Source organism: Henckelia pumila, chromosome 3 (assembly GCF_033568475.1).
Source record: "Henckelia pumila isolate YLH828 chromosome 3, ASM3356847v2, whole genome shotgun sequence".
NCBI lineage: Eukaryota > Viridiplantae > Streptophyta > Magnoliopsida > Lamiales > Gesneriaceae > Henckelia > Henckelia pumila.
In genome coordinates, this window is record NC_133122.1 from 48507472 (window position 1) to 48528467 (window position 20996).

At 35.5% G+C, this 20996-nt stretch overlaps 4 protein-coding genes and 1 long non-coding RNA gene across 6 annotated transcripts; 3 read left to right on the forward strand and 2 right to left on the reverse strand.

Moving 5' to 3' along the window:
- On the reverse strand, positions 1-2801 carry LOC140890678 (WAT1-related protein At3g28050). The gene is made up of 7 exons (XM_073298642.1): positions 2417-2801; positions 2269-2334; positions 2085-2198; positions 1061-1301; positions 779-937; positions 509-660; positions 1-391 (listed from the first exon to the last, which is right to left on the reverse strand). Exons 1-7 carry the CDS (start codon positions 2626-2628, stop codon positions 226-228), a joined length of 1110 nt encoding a protein of 369 aa, XP_073154743.1. The 5' UTR covers positions 2629-2801; the 3' UTR covers positions 1-225.
- A 2832-nt stretch (positions 2802-5633) lies between these two features.
- LOC140890660 (RING-H2 finger protein ATL46-like) lies at positions 5634-7629 on the forward strand. 2 transcript variants are annotated; one of them, XM_073298604.1, is made up of 2 exons: positions 5634-5970; positions 6511-7629. In XM_073298604.1, exons 1-2 carry the CDS (start codon positions 5946-5948, stop codon positions 7407-7409), a joined length of 924 nt encoding a protein of 307 aa, XP_073154705.1. In that variant the 5' UTR covers positions 5634-5945; the 3' UTR covers positions 7410-7629. The 2 variants fall into 2 exon arrangements, with proteins under 2 accessions (XP_073154705.1, XP_073154704.1); XM_073298603.1 differs by having other exon boundaries at positions 5634-7629.
- Positions 7630-9832: 2203 nt separating this feature from the next.
- LOC140891579 (peptidyl-prolyl cis-trans isomerase CYP38, chloroplastic) lies at positions 9833-12945 on the forward strand. The gene is made up of 7 exons (XM_073300144.1): positions 9833-10180; positions 10330-10629; positions 10771-10970; positions 11571-11806; positions 11906-12048; positions 12129-12200; positions 12457-12945. Exons 1-7 carry the CDS (start codon positions 9995-9997, stop codon positions 12682-12684), a joined length of 1365 nt encoding a protein of 454 aa, XP_073156245.1. The 5' UTR covers positions 9833-9994; the 3' UTR covers positions 12685-12945.
- Positions 12946-14161: 1216 nt separating this feature from the next.
- Positions 14162-17954, reverse strand: LOC140890599 (RNA exonuclease 4-like). The gene is made up of 7 exons (XM_073298506.1): positions 17907-17954; positions 17612-17763; positions 17404-17534; positions 17122-17333; positions 16839-17045; positions 14490-14570; positions 14162-14410 (listed from the first exon to the last, which is right to left on the reverse strand). Exons 1-7 carry the CDS (start codon positions 17939-17941, stop codon positions 14173-14175), a joined length of 1056 nt encoding a protein of 351 aa, XP_073154607.1. The 5' UTR covers positions 17942-17954; the 3' UTR covers positions 14162-14172.
- Positions 17722-19677, forward strand: LOC140890600 (uncharacterized). The gene is made up of 3 exons (XR_012152220.1): positions 17722-17863; positions 17944-18871; positions 19547-19677. It is a non-coding gene; the product is annotated as an uncharacterized lncRNA (long non-coding RNA).
- Positions 19678-20996: the final 1319 nt, after the last annotated feature.

The window sequence follows — 20996 nt, forward strand, 5'->3', positions numbered from 1 at the left end:
TAAAATACGTGAACCTCTCTTTTTTCCCCCTACAATCAATATCATTACACTTCCTAATCCTTAACGTCCTCATAAATTGAACGTGTAGATACAACAATATTGGAGGATAATAACCTAATACCTATACATGCACGCTTGCTGCATAAAAACCAGTTACAAAGAATATGCAACACTTGAATTGAAAACATGATCATTTTGTTATATATATTTCATTTTCAATCACCTTTAGTGCGTCTCCTCGGCTGCTTTGTGACTTTGCAGCAAAGGATGCTTCAGAGTTGTCGAGGACGACTCCAAATCGCTTGTTTCGTCGAACCCAACCATATCTTCTTTCGCTTTGCCCCACATCACAGTGTAGAATCCAATGACTATTACTGTAGCACCGATCACACTGTCAAGTGTTCAATTTGGTTAAAAAAAACATTACGAGTTGCTGGCTAGATAACATGATATCAGCTAAATGTAATATTGTATGTCAACTCAGTAATGTTTATATTCATGAGATTACCTTCCTAGATAAAGAGTATCGCCGAGGATGATGACTCCCATGGCCGCGGCTATAGCAATGGAAAGTGGCTTAAACATAGCAACATAGACCGGCCCTCTCACGTGCAAGGCCCATGCATGAACAGCGTTGTTTAAACAACACCCAAAAATCCCCTGCAGTACTAATTCCAATGAGTTGGATCACATATTATGAAAGGTTCACATGCAAAATCAGAGAAGATTAATGATCATCATGTAATATATCTAGTGTGTTAATATTGTACTAACGTACGGAGCATAGGAAAGAGGCCATTGCGACACCAGGCGTTATCTTCCATTTGCTAGAATCTGGTTCCACGAAGAATCCTACGATCCCACCCAGAATGCTCACGCATAAGGTATAGGAGAAGACTAGCGTCAGTTCCGCTGGATATTCCTTCAATATCTGAGTCTGTGCATTTATAAACACAAGAGAGAACCAAAAGATTATTATCATGTAGAAAAATTCATGTAACTTGAACTTGGAGTCGAGTCATCGACTAGCTAGGGGGTGCATGTATATTGCAGCTCGTACCATAACAATGTACCAGAGGGGGACGAGAGAGTACTCGACGGCAAGAAACAAACTGCCAATCGTCCAATTCGATTGCAAGGAAGTCAGTATTTGACGATGTAGTGAAACTTGGGAGTAGTTTGTGGAAGTAAATAACATCGGTCCCTTGTACAAAGTCACCACGAAGGCACCTGAGATTGAGACCAACGAGCCAAATATTTTGGCCTTGCTACTCGTGCTTGATAACTCCACCTTCTCCATCCTGCATGTTAAAATATCCCCATCCACTTTCCAAGATTATGACCCACCATTATCATCTTGAAACGATTGGACTACGACGGAATTTACTTTTTTTTTTCCCCCCTTTTTTGGGAAAATATTTTCGTTTGGGTTTTAAATAAGGTACATATATATATATATCTATATCATGTTTCAAAATATAGATACACAACCAACCAGTTTTTAAAAAACAAAACCCGATCAGACATAACACGATATCTCTATATATAGTAGTAGAGATTCTTCGTCATCAAGTTTTCCGACGTGTTCTTCCGAGATGTTCTAGCTAGCATTTGAACAAAAAAAAAGTAAACGAAACTAATTAACGAGCTCTACATATTTGTTTGGACGATTTATCAATGTACGTGGGGTTTATTATTTTTTCAGTGGATCTCATAAATATTGATAAATTTTTGTTTTTAAACAAACCGTTAAACAGTGTTTATATAGGTAGTGTTTATATAAGTAAGATGAAATTTTCTAGATATGCAACATAAATGACCGTATTTAACGCTAGTGCATGCCTCTATTGAGTCCAAAAAAATAATGTTGAAAAGGAAAAAAATTAGTGTTTGGTATACGTAAGACATGAATGATCAAATCAATAATTGAAAGAAAAAAAATAATTGTTTTGAAGATAATTAAGCTAATAAAAATAAAGAAGACAAAAAGCATAAAGAAAAAACGACCGCAATTAATAACAATAAGGCCAATAAAATAAAGCAAAGATGATAAAGAAAAAAAAGATAAGAGGAAGTGAGAGAACCTGAAAATGATGGCAAGAACAAAAGTAAAGGCCGGGACCAAGTTGCTCATGGCGGAAGCAAGCGTCGGAGAAGCGTAATTGATTCCGGTGTATCCCATGATCTGCGAACTATACCTGCATGAAGTAGTTGAAAATTGATGATTTTTGGTTAAATTGTAAGATAATTTCAGATAATTTTGCGCACCCGATGATTCCGAGGAGAAGGATTTTGAGCAGTATGGAGAAATTCAACGGCGGTAGAGCTCGTGATCTGCGTGATTTGATCGATCCAAAAAAAAAGAGTCAAAATTAAGAGAGAAATGAAATTGTAGCTAGCTAGCTAGGTGGCTGACCGGCGCGAGAAGAAGGGCGAGGGTAGGAGGAGCAGAGCTGCGACGGCGTAGGCGTAGACCACAAAGACGTGGCGGCTCATGCCGCGGAGTGTGGCGAGCTTGTAGAGCGTGTTTAGACCGACGTTGGTGCACTCCATGGCCACAATCGCCGTGAACGGCAGTACTTCCCGGTAGCAGAAGCCTCTGTTTGCTGCTGCTCCGCTTCTCGCCATGTCCTGGTCCGCTGCTTTGTATTGCTTGTGGCTTCCACGCGCCGCCGCAGATTCTGTTGGTGGATTGAACTTTGAGTGTCATACAGTGTGATTGATGTAACTTAAATTAATGGCAACCATTCGGACAAATATTAATATCGTCTCCTGCTTTAAAAACAAATCTGCGATTTTAATCTTTAATTTGTTTTAAATAAATAACATTATTTGTCCAAGTTTGATTCCTTCAATCATTTCGATGTTTTATTTAAACTATTTCCACAACCATTATTTGATATGATATATACATTTCTCTCAAATATATATATATATATTTGATTTTCAAACCATTAAAAAGTCATTGAAAATGTTGTCCTAAATAGTTTTATTATATATATAAACGGTTAGAAATAGTTGATGATAATATTTCAGTAAAAAAATATTTAAGTTAAATATGGACACTTGCCTGTATATTATGATAGAAAAACAAACGTGTAACATATAAATTTGACACGATATAGTATATAACGATCATGATAATACGTCATATATATCACTAATGTTCATGAATTTGTTTGTGTTAAAATATAATATAAGTATAACAAATTTATTTATTTATTTTTGTATTCTATATGAATAAATTTAAATTTGGATTGAGTAAAAAAATAAATAAATCAGCTAATGGATTAACCGTAAATTTTGGAAAAAGTGTATGTATTCTTGATTAAAATCCATTTGGGAAGATTGCATTCTTTGGCCATATATATATTCATCACAATTGTGGCTTTTCCTATTTGGATATAGAGTTTTGCTATGTTGTTCATCAATCGTGTCAACCTTTGTGCCCATCATATACAATAGTTGAGTTTTTATACATGGTGGACATAGAGATTGGCACGGTTGGTGAACAACATAGCAAAATTGTTGGATATTATATATGATATGTCGGGTTAGTTTATGCTACACGAAAGTGTTTTACCCCCTAATTCAACACCATAAGATCATGTGGGTCCCTTGTATTTTTATAAAAATTGACATGTATATGGATGATTCAAGGACTAATATTTGATCACATCATGAGAGGAAAGTACTCCAGGTGTAGCATAAAATAATTCTAATATATCATGTTGTTTTTGACGATTATTTGAGTTTACTTTGTATCGTTTCACCGTTCACGGCTAATTTGAAGAGAGTTATGTGGTCGTAGACATGATGCTGCATTGAGTGAGCAACCTATACAAGTTAATTGGGTGAACTCTCATTTACGGGAGTTCTGTAAGGCAAGAGTTGTTTCTATGCTAATTTTAAGGTTCATATATGTCATCTATTACCAAGATCTTCTGCAGTGGGGGCCAACAGCAAATGGTGTTGTGGTGCTCAAACGACCGCGTTTAATGCAATTGTTAATTTTTATTTTATAATTCCTTTTACTTTCTCATTCTTTCCCTTTTATGAAAATGTACGTTTCCAACTTGCACTATCACAATATATATATATATATTTCCAAATTCCAACTTAATTTGTTTCCAACTGTAGATCGCTCCCTATTTTAGACATAGTTTGGTAATATAATAAGATAAATAAAGGATATATAATATAACTATAAATTTAAGATAAGTAAAATGATAGGATACTATATTAAATATTTGGTATAATTTTAATAAGAGTGATCAAATTTATATATTGGATTGTATCGACGAAATTAATCTTATGATAATAAATTTTATTTTTCATTACTTCTCAAGATCTTGCACATGCATAAATGTCATAATTAAATTTGAATTTTTGTAGTATTGTTTTGCTCGTATTAAATTTATCACATAAAATTAAAGAGATACATAGTCTACTTGTAAAAATATTTATCATGAGTTCAATGACTTATCATGTACTTTTTAAAAATATATCAAACATGAGATAAAAAAGATAATTTATTAATCACTTATTTATCAAGTGTACCAAAAATAAATAGGTTGAACTAAACTCTACTGTTAGTTCTTCTATTCCTCAAGTTGTAATTTGGGATGATGTATCTGATTTTACTTCTTGGTTATAAGGATGTGTTCGTCCGGAATAATGAAAGTTTTTCCCTAAAAAATATATAAAAAATTCCCCCAAAATTTGAAGACAAATAAAATATGTATAATAAAAGTTAACGGCTATATGTTAAACTTAAAATTACAAAATTATTGTAACTAAGTGGTGTTTCTATAATAATTTTGTATTTTAAGACAATTGTATAGTGGTACTGTGGTTAGAGGTGTCAAAACGGGCTGGCGGGGTGGGCCGCCCACAACCCATCGCAACCCACCATTATGGGAGCCGGGATGGGTCGGCCTACCTTTAAGGCGGGTTGAAAAAACCCCAATCCAACCCACCTATTTTAAATGGTGGGCGGGCCAATCCGACGAGCTTACGTGTAATTTGACGGGTTTTGGCGGGCCAACCCGCAACCCACCACAACCCACCATTAGACAGGGCTGTGCGGGCCAGCCCACCTTTAAGGCGGGTTGGGAAATTGTCAACCCAACCCACCTATTTTGTATAGCGGGACTGACCAACCTGACGGACCTAGCCCATTTTAACACCACTAACTGTGGTAGATTTAATTTATTGTAAGTATCGTTTAACTTTATTGTAAATATCGTTTGATTCGAGTGATTAGATAAATAATATAATATAATAAAAAATAAATAAAAAACGATAATTAATATAATATTTGATTTGATCGATATATTTTAGTCATTATAGATTATTTGATTTGATTTGATTGATTAAATTTTATATAAAAATAATAAATTATTATTTCATCTTTTTAACAATAAATAAAATACAAATAATTTTATTTATAAAAACTAATAAAATAAATAATTAATATTTTAATTAATATAAAATAAATAATTAATATTTTAATTAATATAAAATTAATAATTAATAAATAAATAAATAATACGACCTAAGAGATAGTAATGTTCAAACAATGTAATATATAGTATAACTCAAATTTTAACTAATTAGCGTGTGAAAAAACAGAAGCTTACATCTCTTTCGACTCAGACTTTGCTGTTCCGCCTTTCTCTCGAATCTCAATGCATTCATATCGAGGAGAAAATTTTTATTTTGCGGGACAAATATATACATATATACATACAAGTATATAGATTGATGTGGTGTAACTGAAATCTCGTTTTTGTATCTGTATATAATGTTACGTACGTTTCTGTTTCAGCGAGGTGGAGTTTGGATTTTGCTATTTATGGCAGAAAGATTCCGATAAAAAGCTGTGTATTTTAGGGTTTCTGCAACAGCAGAAGGGGGCCCATGTAAATTATGTTTAGATTCTGATGGGTCGGCTTCTTCAGTATCAAGGTCGGTGAAGATTCGATCAACTTCTGCTGTCCTCTTTTCGTATTTTACTATTTGAACAATCAATGGGTTTTCCCCCTGAGAAACGTGCAGAAATTGTTGCTTTATTAGTAAAACGAGCTGGCTTTTTGTAGTATTTTGATTTCTCACTTTCTTTTTGTACAAATCTGCGAGCTTGATATTTAACTCTCCTGTTGGATGTGTTGCTTTTGACGGGGTTTGTGTTCGAGTGGTTGAAGCTCAACTCTTCTGTGTTAAGATTGGATCTTGTGTAGAAAAATGGGTTGGGTTCTTTTAAATTTGCGATTCTATTGCTAATTTCTGGGTACACTCAATTGGAAAATTTTTGGAGTCAGCATCAAATGTATCAGAACGATGGTTTAGTAAATTATCCACCTTCATTTATGCCTTCGTCTTCTTCTTCGCTTGGTGTTGGTAGTAGCTCTCAAAGAGAATCGACCCCTGCTCCATCTTCATCAGCCTCTAAAATTAGCCCTGCTGTTCTTTTCATTATAGTAATTTTGTCCCTTCTGTTTTTTATAGCTGGCATTCTTCATTTACTTGTGAGATTTCTTACCAAAAATCGGTCGTCCTTGCCTACTGGTAGAAATTTAGAGGCTTCCACCTCGGATGCCCTTCAGAGACAGCTTCAACAGCTCTTTAATTTACATGAATCTGGTCTAGATCAAGCTTTCATCGATGCTTTGCCCGTGTTTTCATATAAGGAGATTGTGGGTCAGAAAGAGCCCCTTGATTGCGCAGTTTGCTTGTGCGAATTCTCGGAGACGGACCACCTAAGACTACTTCCAGTGTGTAGTCATGCCTTTCATATCAGTTGCATTGATACTTGGCTATTGTCAAATTCAACATGTCCCTTATGTAGGGGGATCCTTTTTGATCCCGATTTCACCATTGAAAACCCCATTTTTGATTTCAATGATTTTAGTGGAGAGGATGGATTCTCTGGTTATGGGGAACATAGATCAAATACTGCTTTTAAGAGGTTGGAAATCGAGGAAGTTGCACAAGGAAAGGGGGTATTTCCGGTTAGGCTCGGAAAATTCAGAAAATTAGATGATGAGACAGGGGACCTGGGAGATGAAACGAGCAGTAGTAAACTAGATGGTAGAAGGTGTTTTTCGATGGGTTCATATCAGTATGTGGTTGGTGATGTTAACCTTAGCGTGTCTTTGGGCGAAGACCGAAGTTTCCAGGAGCCAAAGGCTGTTAAAAGGAGGGAGGAGACAAGTGGTTGTTTGGATGATGAGAGTATGGAAGGGAAGGCTATAAGAATTGGTACAAAGACTGATAGCTATTCGATTTCCAAGATCTGGTTATGGTCAAAGAAGGGGAAATTCGCCAGTTCATCGGATTTCCGACAGGACAATTCACATTCGCCTAACATGAACTTGCCATGGATGCATAGAACCGAAGGTGTTTGATTGATGTTTGACTCATTTATTTGCCTTCTTGATGGATCATGGATCGGTGAACTGCTGTCTGGCTTCCGTTTGCTTAAAGAATCAGCGCTTCCTGGTCGGAACAAACAAAGAAACTAGGTAATAAGATGTAGGTCATGTAACTAGTTGGATCTTTATTGAACGCGAATTCCAACCCTTATGTATTTAAAGTGTTTCTTTTAGTGCATTAACCTCAAACCAATCGCTTCAAAATGGTTTTTTGTTTAATTTTCGTATTTGGGTAGACCTACTGCCTTCTCTTGTCTTGAAATCTTGAACGCGCGTTGCATGAGTGGATTAGTGCATTTGGGTTATCCAATTTCCTTGTACGCGAGAAATATAATCTCGTGTCTTTTGGGATATCATTACATTTGGTTAACTACATAAATATGCATATCTTTTATGAGAATTTTTTTTAGCAATGATGTAACATTTCCTAATAAATGGTGGATTGACATGGGTAAAAATTACATATTTAAAAAACTATCACACTAATAAAAACTTAACATCCAACTATCAATTGGTAATGAAGAAGTGGCCATGAAATGTGCATAATGTTTTTTTTCCATCTTTATCTAAGAGTAGAGTTAGATTTTATTTTATTTTTTTTAAAAAAAATACCGCCGGAAGCGGAGGATTAGGAAGAGGAGAGTTAGAATTGAGTGTGTAACGTGTGTCTCCCTCTCTCTTATTTTTCTTTAATTTTTATGTAATATATTTTCATCCACTTTCGTTCTTTTATCATCTTTTGGAGAGTGACGATGATAATCTTTTGCATATTGGTGCCTCTTTATTTAGTGGACCATTTGGTGAAAGTTGTTTTGTTCCTACTTTTGGTAGTAGTCACTCCGCATAATCCAAAGAGCTTTTCTCCGACGGTTTATGTTACACATGTACCTATTTATTAAGTAAAAATACATTTGAGAAATTAACATGATCTTGACATGAGGTTTTAATTTTGAAATTTTAAATTATTTGAAAAGAAAATGAAAAATAACTAAAATAATTCATTATCTTTTAACTAATCCTTATGGTTGATATTTTAATCCAAAAACCATTTATTTTTTGTTCCATTAATTTTTTAGATGTATTTTCCGAAATTAATTTTAATAAAAAAAATCAATTTTTTCGTCACAAACAACGGGTATGTGCAAATACGCTAGTGTGTATTATGTGCCAATGACATAGTTAAGATTTTCAATCTATCCAACTAGAATTTTAAATTATCGAATTATTTAATAATTTGATTTGAGTTATTCGGTCTAATATCAAATGAGCAATGCTACATGTACAACGAAATTTTTACAACAATTTTACACCACACAAATTCAATACAAAAATTTAATTTATTAAATGTCATGATATATTGAATGCAAAATATCACAATATAATATTAAAATATCACGACATAATTATTATAAATATTATTGTAGGATGTATTGGTTGAACATATAACATTATTCAATATCAAATTAATCAAAAAATTTCGAGGTGGCTTTCAATGTGGCTCTGCCACTGAATATACGTGTCTCGACTTTTAAAAGTTAGAAAATTATGCTCAAAACCACTTAAGATGTTTAATTTAAAAATCATGATTTAAAGAGATCTTTCAAACTAGACTGTCGGTGGAAATTTGGTTTTTAGGCTTATTGAAAAAACCGACTAAAGTGTTCCATGATCATCCCTAAGTAATCATCTTATAAACTTATTCTGTTCCTCTAAATTAGTATCTTATGTATACATTTTAAGAAAATAATATGGCATATATATATATATATATATATATATAATATAATATAATATAATATTTTAAAAGTATAATGGACAACATAAAGAAACAAAAATTTTAAAATTTTAAAAAAACATTAGTTCCGTTTGGACATATACTTTAGAAACATTTTTAGTGTTTTATTTGTGAAAAAAACTTAAATTGTGTGTTTGGATAATATTTTTATAAAATATTTTTGAAAAATAATTTTTAAAAAGTGTTCTCCAAAAATAGTTTTTAAAGAACACTTGAGAGGTGTTTTTAGAATAAAATTAAGGAAGACGAGGCTGAACAACGTAATTTTTGAAATCTTAAAATATTTTTATAGAATAGTTGTCCAAATACATATTTATTCATAAAACAACTTTTTAAAAAATTTATAAAAAAATTTTATAAGTACATGTCCAACCAAACGAAGCAACGATCTGTATTCCTTTCTTAAAATTAAATAATCTTTACTAACTACTGTATAATGTTGGGGTAGTGGATTTGGATTAGGGATTGGGCTTTACCAGGATTTCAGAATAAAAAATTAAGACCGGTCCAAATTCTAGGCCCAATAGTCCGAGGCCTACAACACGCAGTGGCGATCATCTTATCTGGAGTGTGAGGTTGACTTAATGTGCATAGACGACGCTCAACATTTCGAATCCGCAGCCGCTGTGGCTTGGCTTGGATGGATATTTGTTTACCTTATCCTTTTCTCTCCAATCGTTTTCTCACAGCCTGTCTTTCTTTATCCAAGATCCCGATGTTGTTTTTAATCTTTTGCTGAAGCTGGAACTAAGTTTTTTCATCAATGGCAGCAATGATTTCATCCCACCGTTGTCCATTTTCTCATTTAACTGCCACCACGAAGTTTATTGCCCATAGGATTCCACCTAAGTGTGGCAAGGCTTCATTTTTAAATGCTTCTTCGACCCGGCAGTTTACACCTCTGTGTTCTTCTCAAAAGTCGAGTTCGTTTCTCCCTGCGGATGTACAGGCAAGCTCGTATACATGTTTCAAGATTTCTCTTGTTTGATAGATTTCTTGTGGGGGATGGATTGTGAATGAATGTTGATATTGGTGTGTGTAGTCTTTTGTCAGAAATTTGAAGTTTGATATGGGTTTGATGTGATTTATGTCTTGCAGAGGAGGGATGGGTTTTCTGCTATGAGACAATGTGCCATTTCCGTAGCACTTGCATTTGGGTTGATTACCGGTGCTCATGGATTGGGGTGGCCGGAAATGGCTAGTGCCAAAGCTGTTTTTCCAGCATTGCCAGATGTTTCGGTTCTGATTTCGGGGCCGCCGATTAAGGACCCGGGAGCATTGTTGAGGTATGCATTGCCTATTGACAATAAGGCGATTCGGGAGGTTCAGAAGCCACTCGAAGATATTACTGAAAGTTTGAAGATTGCAGGTGTCAAGGCCCTTGATTCTGTGGAAAGAGTGAGAAACCTCTATTGTTTCTCTGGTCTTATTCATCATTTGTCGTGCTATGAAATTAAGATTTTGTGTTTATATAGGTGTACTTGCAATTTTAAAAATGTATGGTAATGTTTTAACTTTTAGCACTTGCTTGAGCTGTAGAATGCGAGGCAGGCATCAAGGAATCTCAAACAAGGTAGGACCTTGATTGTCCAAGGTTTAGCAAAGTCAAAGGCCGATGATGGGGTTGAATTGCTCAATAAGCTGGAAGCAGGAATCGAGGAGCTTCAACAAATTGTGCAAGACAGGAATCGTGATGCTGTTGCACCTAAGCAGAAGGAGTTGCTTAACTATGTTGGAGGGTGAGACATGAAATCTTTGTTTCTCAACCATTCATATGGAACATGAAACTGACTCCAAACGTTTGTGTTTATTGGGAATGCTATGGTTTTGTTACGATGCTTGGATAGTTGGATTAATGTAAATAGGAGACATGTTCACTTTTAAGCTCAATCGTTGCTTAACCTGTTTCATATCATGCATAATTAATACATCTACGATCTAACACATTGGCTATTTTGGAATCCTGCATGGTTATGGTGTTCATGCTGTTACCATCATCTCACATTCAAGTTTCATGTTGACCCTTTCTCCATCGATGTAAGCAAAGTGATGCAGATATTCAAAAGGTTCTAGTTTTATGTCTCATAGTTTGAATCTGAGTTGATACGGCTTCGTGGAAATTTTTTGTGGGTGCTGTGCCTTTTTAGGAAATATATCGTGATGGACTTCTTGATAGAGAACTGTTGATACCCAAACCTTGTTGATTTCCAAAAGTTCTCCTTAGGTCTAGAAAACGGGAAGAAGTTGAAGACATCAAGTTTCCTAAAATAAGCTATTCTTATTTAAACCCTTGTCATTGACTGCAGCTGAGATCTTCCTGGGGCATTGGGTTTCTGCAGTGTTGAAGAGGATATGGTGGATGGCTTTCCTTATGAAGTGCCTGATGAATATAAAGATATGCCGCTACTGAAGGGGAGGGCTACTGTCAATATGAAGGTCAAGTTGAAGAACAATCCGAACCAGAATGAATGCATATTCCGTATTGTTTTGGATGGTTATAATGCCCCCGTAACTGCTGGAAACGTGTTGGATTTGGTTGAAAGGCATTTCTACGATGGCATGGAGATTCAGAGAGGTAAAAAAATGGGTCAAGAAAGTAAATTTTCAGTTATTCTACGCCATCATATACATTGATTTTGTGATGCTCAATATGATATTTCTGTTTCTTTTATAGCGGATGGCTTTGTAGTCCAAACAGGAGATCCTGATGGTCCCGCAGAGGGTTTTGTTGATCCCAGTACAGGAAAAACCCGCACAATTCCTCTCGAAATTATGGCGAAGGGAGAAAAGGCTCCTTTCTATGGAGAGACTCTGGAAGTAAGTTTGTTACTCACGGAGTCCCTATAAAAATCCACGATTCACCAGTAAGAAATTTAAGTGACGTCGTTCTTGGACAGGAACTTGGTCTATACAAGGCGCAAACAAAGCTTCCGTTTAATGCATTTGGAACTATGGCCATGGCTCGAGAGGTGAGTTGTGACTTCTGATCCATCCTCATTGTACCCAAAAATCTAGTCGAGAGAGGTGGTGAACAATGAGAAGATTCAATGGAATTTTTTTTTTTTTGGGTGGGTGGGTGGTAGGGTGTGAGTTCACTTTTTTAGGAAAATTACACCGAACAAAATTTTTTTGGGAGGCAGGTATAGTGTATCCCGTCTTTTATTTTTCTTGGGTTAATAGTGTTAATTGTTCTCCAAGTCATTCCATGCTTGGTTTTGACTACAGGAATTCGATAACAATTCGGCTTCGAGCCAGGTGTTTTGGCTATTGAAAGAGAGTGAACTAACTCCTAGCAATGCCAACATACTGGATGGTCGCTACGCAGTGTTTGGGTACGTGACAGAAAACGAGGATATTTTGGCGGATGTAAAGGTTGGAGATGTAATAGAATCAATGCAAGTTGTGGCAGGCCTGGAAAATCTTGTAAATCCCAGCTACAAGATTGCTGGATAGATCACATGTTTGGGCTATTGATTCAAGGATCTTCTGAAAAGACTTGAACTTCCTTTTTATTGAGCAATGCCGGTATTTTGTCTTAATGATTCAGTAAATTTTGTGAGTGATGTACTAAATTTGTTTTGAGAAACATCGTGGGATCACAGGTTTTAGAGTCATTGAGTGGTCAACTGTGCTGGAAGTAGATTCAATGTGTATTGAGTTACTTGAACAAGAAATTTAAAAAATATATTTATGTGGTCTTATAAGATTAGTGGTTGAATATTCTTCTAAAAAGAGACGAGGATGTTATTATAAGCTAATTATTATATTTGAAAACGAGAACATATTTGTCTCAGAACTGAGTAAGTTTACAGACTACATAGGTAACCAATGACCCATATTAAAGATTAACATATTCCTCTGTTGGTTATCCTACGTCACTCGTATTTTTATTTGGTCGTGTGAGTATTTATTTACAAAGACTTTTTGTTTTTCAATTTTTTCCTTAGTGACGGTAAGATTGATGCTGGCCATATGACTCCGTGTGTGTGAGGAGAATACAAGTCGATTACAAACTTGAAAATGGGACTGTGAAACTATTCATTGGGAAGCCCTTTGAGTTTAGGACACAGTAAGAACTGGAGAGCGCTGTTTGAAGAAATCAAAATATGTTTACTCAGAGTTCATTTTGTTGTCAAAGTATTCATGGTGATACTATCAATGAAAACAGATGTGCACAGAATTGGAAGATTTTGTTATTTCATTGACTAGAATGTGAGTTTTCTAGTCGTCCTGCATGTATAGATTACTGTGTTTGTTGCTAAGAGTAGGTCTCTTGTGAAATGGTCTCACGGATCTTTATTCGTAAGAGGGGTGAACCTTGTCCGTAAAAACAATACATTTGGCATAAAATAATATTTTTTCATGGGTGACCCGAAATAATCGTCTGATAAAATTGACAATTGATCCGTGCGACTGTTTCACGAGAGTTTTTGCGTGTTGTTAATTCAGCTTATGACTTGCTATTCTCCAATTGACATAATGTGAAAATTAATATTTTTATATGCATATGACACTATTTGGCATGTGTGATGGGTTGAAGTAGGATGTATAACATAAAGATGATTAATCAATATATATGGATAACATAACAAATTATGAATGTAATCAAATTTAGAACTTGTGCCAAACATTGAATTAAACAATGAGATATCATTTAATATATCATCCTTTGCATTGAACGATGCCTAATGTAGCAAGGAATACAATTGATATGATATTTCATTGTGAATTTGATAACATGAAAAGGACCGATAGCTTGTAAGTAGAATGATTGCATCATGTTGTCTTATAATATTACAACGCACTCTCTAATATAATTTGAAATGCATAATTAGTTCACACAAGCATATTGTAATGGCACTTAACTTTCATTATAGTAGTATAGAGCCCAATTTAGAGAATCCTCCTTCTTTAGATTGTCTTAGCCTTTTGATTGGATTTTTATTTGGAGTCCAAGCACCAGCAGTAATAATCAGACCTTGAGATTTCTAACATCTTTTCTGAGGTCATTCTCTCAAGCTCGTTCTGCCTTGACGATGCAAAATTGTTTCGATTCTGTGGGTCTGAAGCTAGGGGGTAGTCTTCCACTTTATGAATTTGTGATCTCATTTTCACATACAACCTCATTGTTGCTACACAGTCTTCATAAGGATCTTGTACACCAGTTTGAATGTCGTACCTACACGTACATAACATTCACTCTCTGGAGAGTAAGGATTACAACAAATCAACTGATTAAGCATGTTAAAGGTACTCACCCAAGGTTTGCTTTTGTGATGTATTTCAGTGAGTTGCTAAGCTTGCTTGTTTTCATCAATGGCGGATATTTTGCTGTGTCCCTGTACGCAAGACAAAAAAACACTGTTATAAATCTATGATTTAGGTAGTGTTTGGGAGAGCTTCTAAGAAGCAATCCTCAGCTTTTCATTAACAAAATTTTGAATTTTTGTGAAATTTTGTTAACGAGAAGTTGAGAAGTACTTCCTAGAAGCTCTCCCAAACACTACCTTAATCACATAACTTCAAGACGTTGGATATGCATTTAGGTAGCTCGACAAAATTTTCAACCATAGAATCATTTGACTATTCTAAACTCCACACCCAAGTTGTAACAGTTGGTGAAAAGTAAAATCTTATCTTACAAGTCTATGTTCATAATACTCCAACCATGTATTTAAAAGAGCCTTTCAATCTTCTGGTGATTACTTTCAATAAACTGATCTCGTCAAGATTAGGTATCTATACGGTAATGATATTTTTCTCGTGTGTTTTCACCTGAGCAAGGCAAGCAAGCATTACCACAGCTTTTTATTCAAAAACTAGGGATAAGCTCTGAATCTTTATACTCCTTTGCTTGTGAACTTTTTTCATGAGTTTTAATTGTCTCAAGGCCATAGATGACAATTGACATCCTTTTTGTTTTGTCTACCTTTTGCCTTTTACATCTCAATTTTTTATTTTTAGATTTTCCCTTAAATTTTTAATACTATGATATGTTCTCAACCTTCTAAATTTTAATATTATGGACATAAAACTAGGGGTGGGCACGGGTTGAATACCCGATTGATTGGTTAGAGTTTTATATTACGTGAAAACCGAACCAATAACCTCGGGTATTCGACTAGTCGGGCAATCGATTAAGTCGGGTCGGATTGGGTTCGGGTTCGAGTTACCCGCTTTAAAATTTGGTATGGTGTAAAATATAACTTGACCGCTAAACCTATTTGCAAAAAGATCTAGGGTATCATGACTTCTCATATCTCCAATCCATTTGGGCACCTCTCCCACAAATCCATTTTTTGCTTACAACTAAACTATTGCACAAAGCAAGATTCTGCATTGTGCTCGGAAGCCATCCAGAGTGCGAATTTCCTCTCAAACCGTTCCCAATTTCATGAGGGACTTCACTGGTAAACTGATTCTTACGTAAATTCATTCAATGCCCTCAGATTATTCAAACCTTCTATGAGCTTGGGAATTTTACCCTCTAACATATTATCCGACAAATCAAGAGACCCGAGCCCTGGCAATGACCAGAGCCCTGAAGCCAACACCAAAATTGATTAGTCGAAAAGTTGAGGGAAGCAAGGATAGAACATGAGCTCAAACTCTCAGGAATCGTGCCTGAAAACTTGTTATGAGCTAAGGAAACAGATCGCAATGACCCACATTGGCTAAAGAAATCACTAGGAATCAATCCGGAGAAGCCATTATCACTCAAATCCAAGACCCTAAGATCAGGAAGCTGTCAGATTGTTTCTAGCAAGCGAAAGCTTTCGAAGAAACTGAAGCCGGAGAAGGCCTCTGCCAAGCTTTCCTGAGAACCCACACCCATCAAGAACAAGGTCAGACACTCTATTGGATCTGGGGTTACATTTTACGCCATACCAATTACAAGGGATATTCTCCTGCCAGAAACTGTCAACTGTGTTTGAATTTAAGATATCTCCGAGCTAATGTATTACTAGTGCTTCGGTCGGGCCATCGTCGGTGATTGTTGGTTTTAGCGTTGTACGTGTGTTTCTTGAAATATAATACGCTCTAATTATTAAAAAATTGAGCTTTAGCATAGTGATTGTGCACACATTCGGCTTGCATTCCTAGCCTGATATATGTAATGTTTCGTTTAGAGTGGACAACTAATAATTATTCCAAAACTAGCACAGTAAAGTTTGGATTTTTTTTTCTCAATATAGGTGCCCTGCTGTATTTGTCCCTACCTGCTTTTACTCTTCAACGCACGCATAGTGACAAGAGTACCATTCTTTTGGCTCAAAATCTTGAAATTCATTAGCCCATTTGCTCTATTAGCTTCCTCTCTCTGTCCAAATCAATTGACCCCAAAAGCTTAACTACAGCATTCCCGAGCTACAGTATTAAGCAAGTATGCATATAGTCCCATAACATCGAAGACTCCTATTCCCTCACCTTTACCTTTATATCCTAACCCTTACAGTCTTGAATATCACGAGACCATTTGAAATTCTTTGAACTTAGAGTTTACAGCTTAATGGTGAAATCTTGTGAAAACCAAAAAATAAGTGAGAATGACATTTGATGGCATAAAAGGCCTTAAACAGTGTGCTGGCTCAGCTGAAAGTGCTTGCCTGATCAATAAAGTTGGATACTCCACTTCCAGGCATTTGAGATCATGATCTAGACCATGGCCTACAAGGATTCTGGATTTTCCACTTCTAAAGCGGATCTGCCATATTGGTTCACCATTGCATAGATAATCCTGAATTTTCCGCTGAACTTGTTTGAGAGGCATTGCATCCCTCAGATGTTCCGGCCGTATGCCTGTTGTTTCATACCTGAAGAAATTCAATAATTCAGATACTGTTGGAATTTATTGATGACATCATACTTAGTTTACCATAAATCTTTAACCTGTAGTTTGTGACCGGAAGCTGTGGCCTGACATACGTATGGAAGATTATCTTTTCATCCTCATCAACGAGGCAAACCCTTGCGCAAAGATTCAAGGATCCATCACTGCCACCACCAACCATTTTGCATGACAGAGAAACCGCTTTTCCTCTGCTATTATCAGTCCTTAAATCGTCTTGAATGCCTAAGCTAGCCATTCTACGTTGCAAATCCTGGAAATGCTTTGATGATTAATTTCTTTATAATTTTTATGAAAAGGAGATAGAGTTATATGATCCTTACATTATTTTGACGTGTGTATTGACAAGTCTGCTGATGAAGCCGAATAGCATACCGGTTGTTAAGGATATTTAAACAAAGTTCACAGCCTTGTTCCTTGAATACCTTTTCACATTCTGCCTTTGGCAATGGTCCTAAAAGATATATTCACATCTGTTAACTTTATATTCTAACTGAAACGTATCATAGCATTTGAGAGATTGAAGAATACCAATTAGATGCTCTCTAAGAGATTCAAATGACCGGCAATGCTTTTTACAAATTCCACACATAGGTTCATGATTTGAATGATACGAAATCCTCATATGCTCGACCAGATGCTCCATTTTGTTGAACTGTCTATAGCATCCAACACATTTGTTCCTGTTGAGCAAGTATCCAGTTATTTATGCATTTTTCAAGATAATTCCCTTCTAACAGGGAAATATTGTTGTGAATTCATCGAATCCACCACCTGTTGAAGGTAACTAATCATTTTTATCATTGCATTAAAGTGTCGTACTTACCTTAGATTCTCAGAAGTTTCATATCTGCTTTCCATAGTTATCTGATCAATGTCCTGCCAAAATAGCGTCTAACTTGAGAACTTGGAGCACTTGAGGGAGAGAGTTACAAGATGGACGGTATTTATATATGCCGCCCTAGGTTCGAAAGAATCTCCTAGGTCCTTAATTACACCATTAGTTGTGTAAATGCCGATCTCCTCTTCTTGGGCGCTAAGCGCTCACCGGCTTATACCACTCACCACTGGCTAACCTAAAACCATACTGGTAACCCGAATTCCTTGCGAAGCCATATTATGAGTTGCTAGAATATTTCTGATCACTATGCCATTATCTCCTTCTTCCACATTGTGATGTTGGCAACTTGCTCTTGATTTTTCTATGAAAATGTGATGTTCTGTATACCATTTTTATCTTCAAAGTTGGAAAGTGATCTGAATTATGTATCTAGTAATTGTGTTAGACTCTCTTCTGATGTCATGATGCTACTTTGTTTACTATAAGTGAAAATTAAGAAGCATTAAACTTTCATAAATAATTTTTCTGATGATTATGTGATGTGCTAAATCATATTTATTGTGTTTAATGTTCAGCTATTCATGTCCTGGTGGATTGTTTTGTTTTAAAGTAAGAATACAGACAAATTAAGGAGATTATGGAGCCAATATATTCTGGTTAATATACTAAAAATGTTATCGAGAAGTGTGTTTTATGATGCGATGCATTCAGTTCCTCATTACATTATGTGATCTTGGCAGGTGATGCAATTTTGTGCTGCTGCATATTCCAAATGATAAATATCTGTTCAGCAAAGTGTGCCATGATGTGCAACGATGGCTCCGGCAAATGATAAAGTAATGCACTTTAGTAGAGTCTCAATACATTAAACTGAGACCTTTTCATCACACTAGCCGTTTCAGCGAAAGCAACGGATGCTCGGATGAATGTATTAAACTGGCTGAGGACAGGTAATCTTTTCTAGAACCCATCTGAAAAAAATCAGAATTTTTTTATGGCTTGTGTAATCTGAATTAAGCAAATTCGGAGAGAGCCATGTTGAGGTGTACAAAAGACCATCTTTTGACTGAAGTAGGACCATAATATTTAGATGTGCTGTGGAAAAGACATCCTTGTGGAATATAAGTATTCTGATCCACTTTCATGACTCTAATTCGATGCAACAACTCATATATATATATTTTTCAAACTATTAATATTTTTTAACCACGCATTCCAATTTCCATGGCGTATGGTAATTTTACAGCTATTAGAGATCTGTTCCCACGCGGGGGCAAATAGCTATCAATTGCCAAACTAAGTTTTTACTACGTGCTGCTTTAGTTTACCTAACTCACGGAATTGAGTAAGCCTTATATTACTGTGAAAATGGGTGGCTAATCCATAGCTTCTGTAATTATTTGTTCATGTCTCATCTCATGGCTCTGATGAATTTCTCAAGCATTGGTGTCTGTAAAATTACATAATGGGGGGTCTAAGTAAGAAATAGGTATTTCAATCCGTTCTCATTACTCATGACAACAATCATAGGACATGATTACATTTCTATAATTCTATTCACACCATTATTCAGTTTTGAATCTGATTCCATTTCAACGTTATTTCGTTATGTCGTACCAATCTAGGCCTCAACGTATAGAAGAAACATGGCTAAGATATCTTGAGCATATTCAATTGACGATGACCAGGCTGCTACACCACATCGACACGAAATTTGATGGCATTCCTGGATGTGAAGCTGCATGCAACATTTGCCACAAACTTATTATTATTAAGGAGACCACCTATGTTATGAAGTTCCATGTGTGCATTAGAAAACATGTTTAAACTTAAGACAACAAAGTGGGGAGTGTCTGAATTGGGGTTCATTTCAACCTATCTATACAGGCATTATCCCCATGATAGATCTAAGGGTCCTAATTTATCAATACACGCGGGGTTCACTAAAAAATAATGGATCCTACATTTATTGATAAATGTACACCGTTAGATTTATTTTAATGCAGTGCCTGTATAGATATGATCTAACTTACCTTGAATTGGATGAAATACCAAGAGAGAGTGGACCAGTCAAGAACTTGCATGAACATTCAAAGGAATCTTTTACCTCCAGCTTTTCCCAATGTTTCAACAAGCTAAGATACACACTGCAAAGAATATGATTCTTCAAACCTCAGCAAGCTGGTCAAAAGGAGATAAGGATTTGCACGTGTGTGCGCGCACAATCTCTTCAATTATAGGGACCAAAAAAATTGACAGTTTTTTTCGACATGATGTGGAATTTTGTTTTTGTTTTGTTTTTTTTAAACTAAAGAAGTATTGAATTCTTATTGAAAGACAGCTATTGTCAATAGAGTCGATACTGATGTGTTTAGCACACGACCGAATGTTTGGACTAGAAGAAATTTGTGGGATGAGAAATTTGTGGGATGAGATGATGAAAGATGTGTAATATGAGGATAGTAACTCAAAATATATGTATTACATAATGATTTATGACTCTAATATTCGGAATTTGAATCAAATGCTGAATAAAACAAAGATGTACAATCAATAATACCTCGTATATCTACTGCGCACCAACGATCCCCAAGTTGGTAGAATTAGAACATTGCAGACTTGACTACGTGGACTGGCACCTATGAGTTGTTATATTGACTCGATTCTCAGTGTGTCTTTTTAGTGCAAACTTACCTTAAAGTGAACTAAATATTAATAGGGAGTTTTGGATATTCTTTTTAGTGGGATGTGCTTTTTCTGAAGATAAAAGAGAATTCCAGAGTCAGATATTAGTTTAAGTTGTAGGGTTAAAATAATATCATGTTGATTAGCAACGTCGTAAGCGTTCTAAGAACTAAGAAGTTAGTGTTTGAGATAATTTTAAGAAATACTTCTTAACTTTTTTCTTATCAAAATTTTGAAAATTAATGACATTTTGTTAAAGAAAAACTGAGAAATGCTTCCTAAATGCTATCTCAAACAGTATCTAAATCTTCGTTGTTTTCATGTTATCTTCAAAGAACACACACTTTAGGTTTAGGCTAATCCATATTTGAATAAGTTGGTATATCAAAA

Excerpts from the sequence above, each read along its gene's own strand:
- LOC140890660 (XM_073298603.1), top strand. The coding sequence starts at position 6,330 with ATGTATCAGAACGATGGTTTAGTAAATTATCCACCTTCATTTATGCCT.
- LOC140890599 (XM_073298506.1), bottom strand. The coding sequence starts at position 17,941 with ATGGAAAGCAGATATGAAACTTCTGAGAATCTAAG. Across the intron at positions 17,764-17,906 it reads GAAACTTCTGAGAATCTAAG|GAACAAATGTGTTGGATGCT; the intron begins GTAAGTACGACA and ends CTTGCTCAACAG. Across the intron at positions 14,411-14,489 it reads ATCACAAAAGCAAACCTTGG|GTACGACATTCAAACTGGTG; the intron begins GTGAGTACCTTT and ends ATGTACGTGTAG.
- LOC140891579 (XM_073300144.1), top strand. The coding sequence starts at position 9,995 with ATGGCAGCAATGATTTCATCCCACCGTTGTCCATTTTCTCATTTAACT. Across the intron at positions 10,971-11,570 it reads TTGCTTAACTATGTTGGAGG|TGTTGAAGAGGATATGGTGG; the intron begins GTGAGACATGAA and ends GGGTTTCTGCAG. Across the intron at positions 12,201-12,456 it reads CTATGGCCATGGCTCGAGAG|GAATTCGATAACAATTCGGC; the intron begins GTGAGTTGTGAC and ends TTTTGACTACAG.
- LOC140890678 (XM_073298642.1), bottom strand. The coding sequence starts at position 2,628 with ATGGCGAGAAGCGGAGCAGCAGCAAACAGAGGCTTCTGCTACCGGGAA. Across the intron at positions 661-778 it reads TGGCCTCTTTCCTATGCTCC|GGGATTTTTGGGTGTTGTTT; the intron begins GTACGTTAGTAC and ends TTAGTACTGCAG. Across the intron at positions 392-508 it reads GATACTCTTTATCTAGGAAG|TGTGATCGGTGCTACAGTAA; the intron begins GTAATCTCATGA and ends AACACTTGACAG.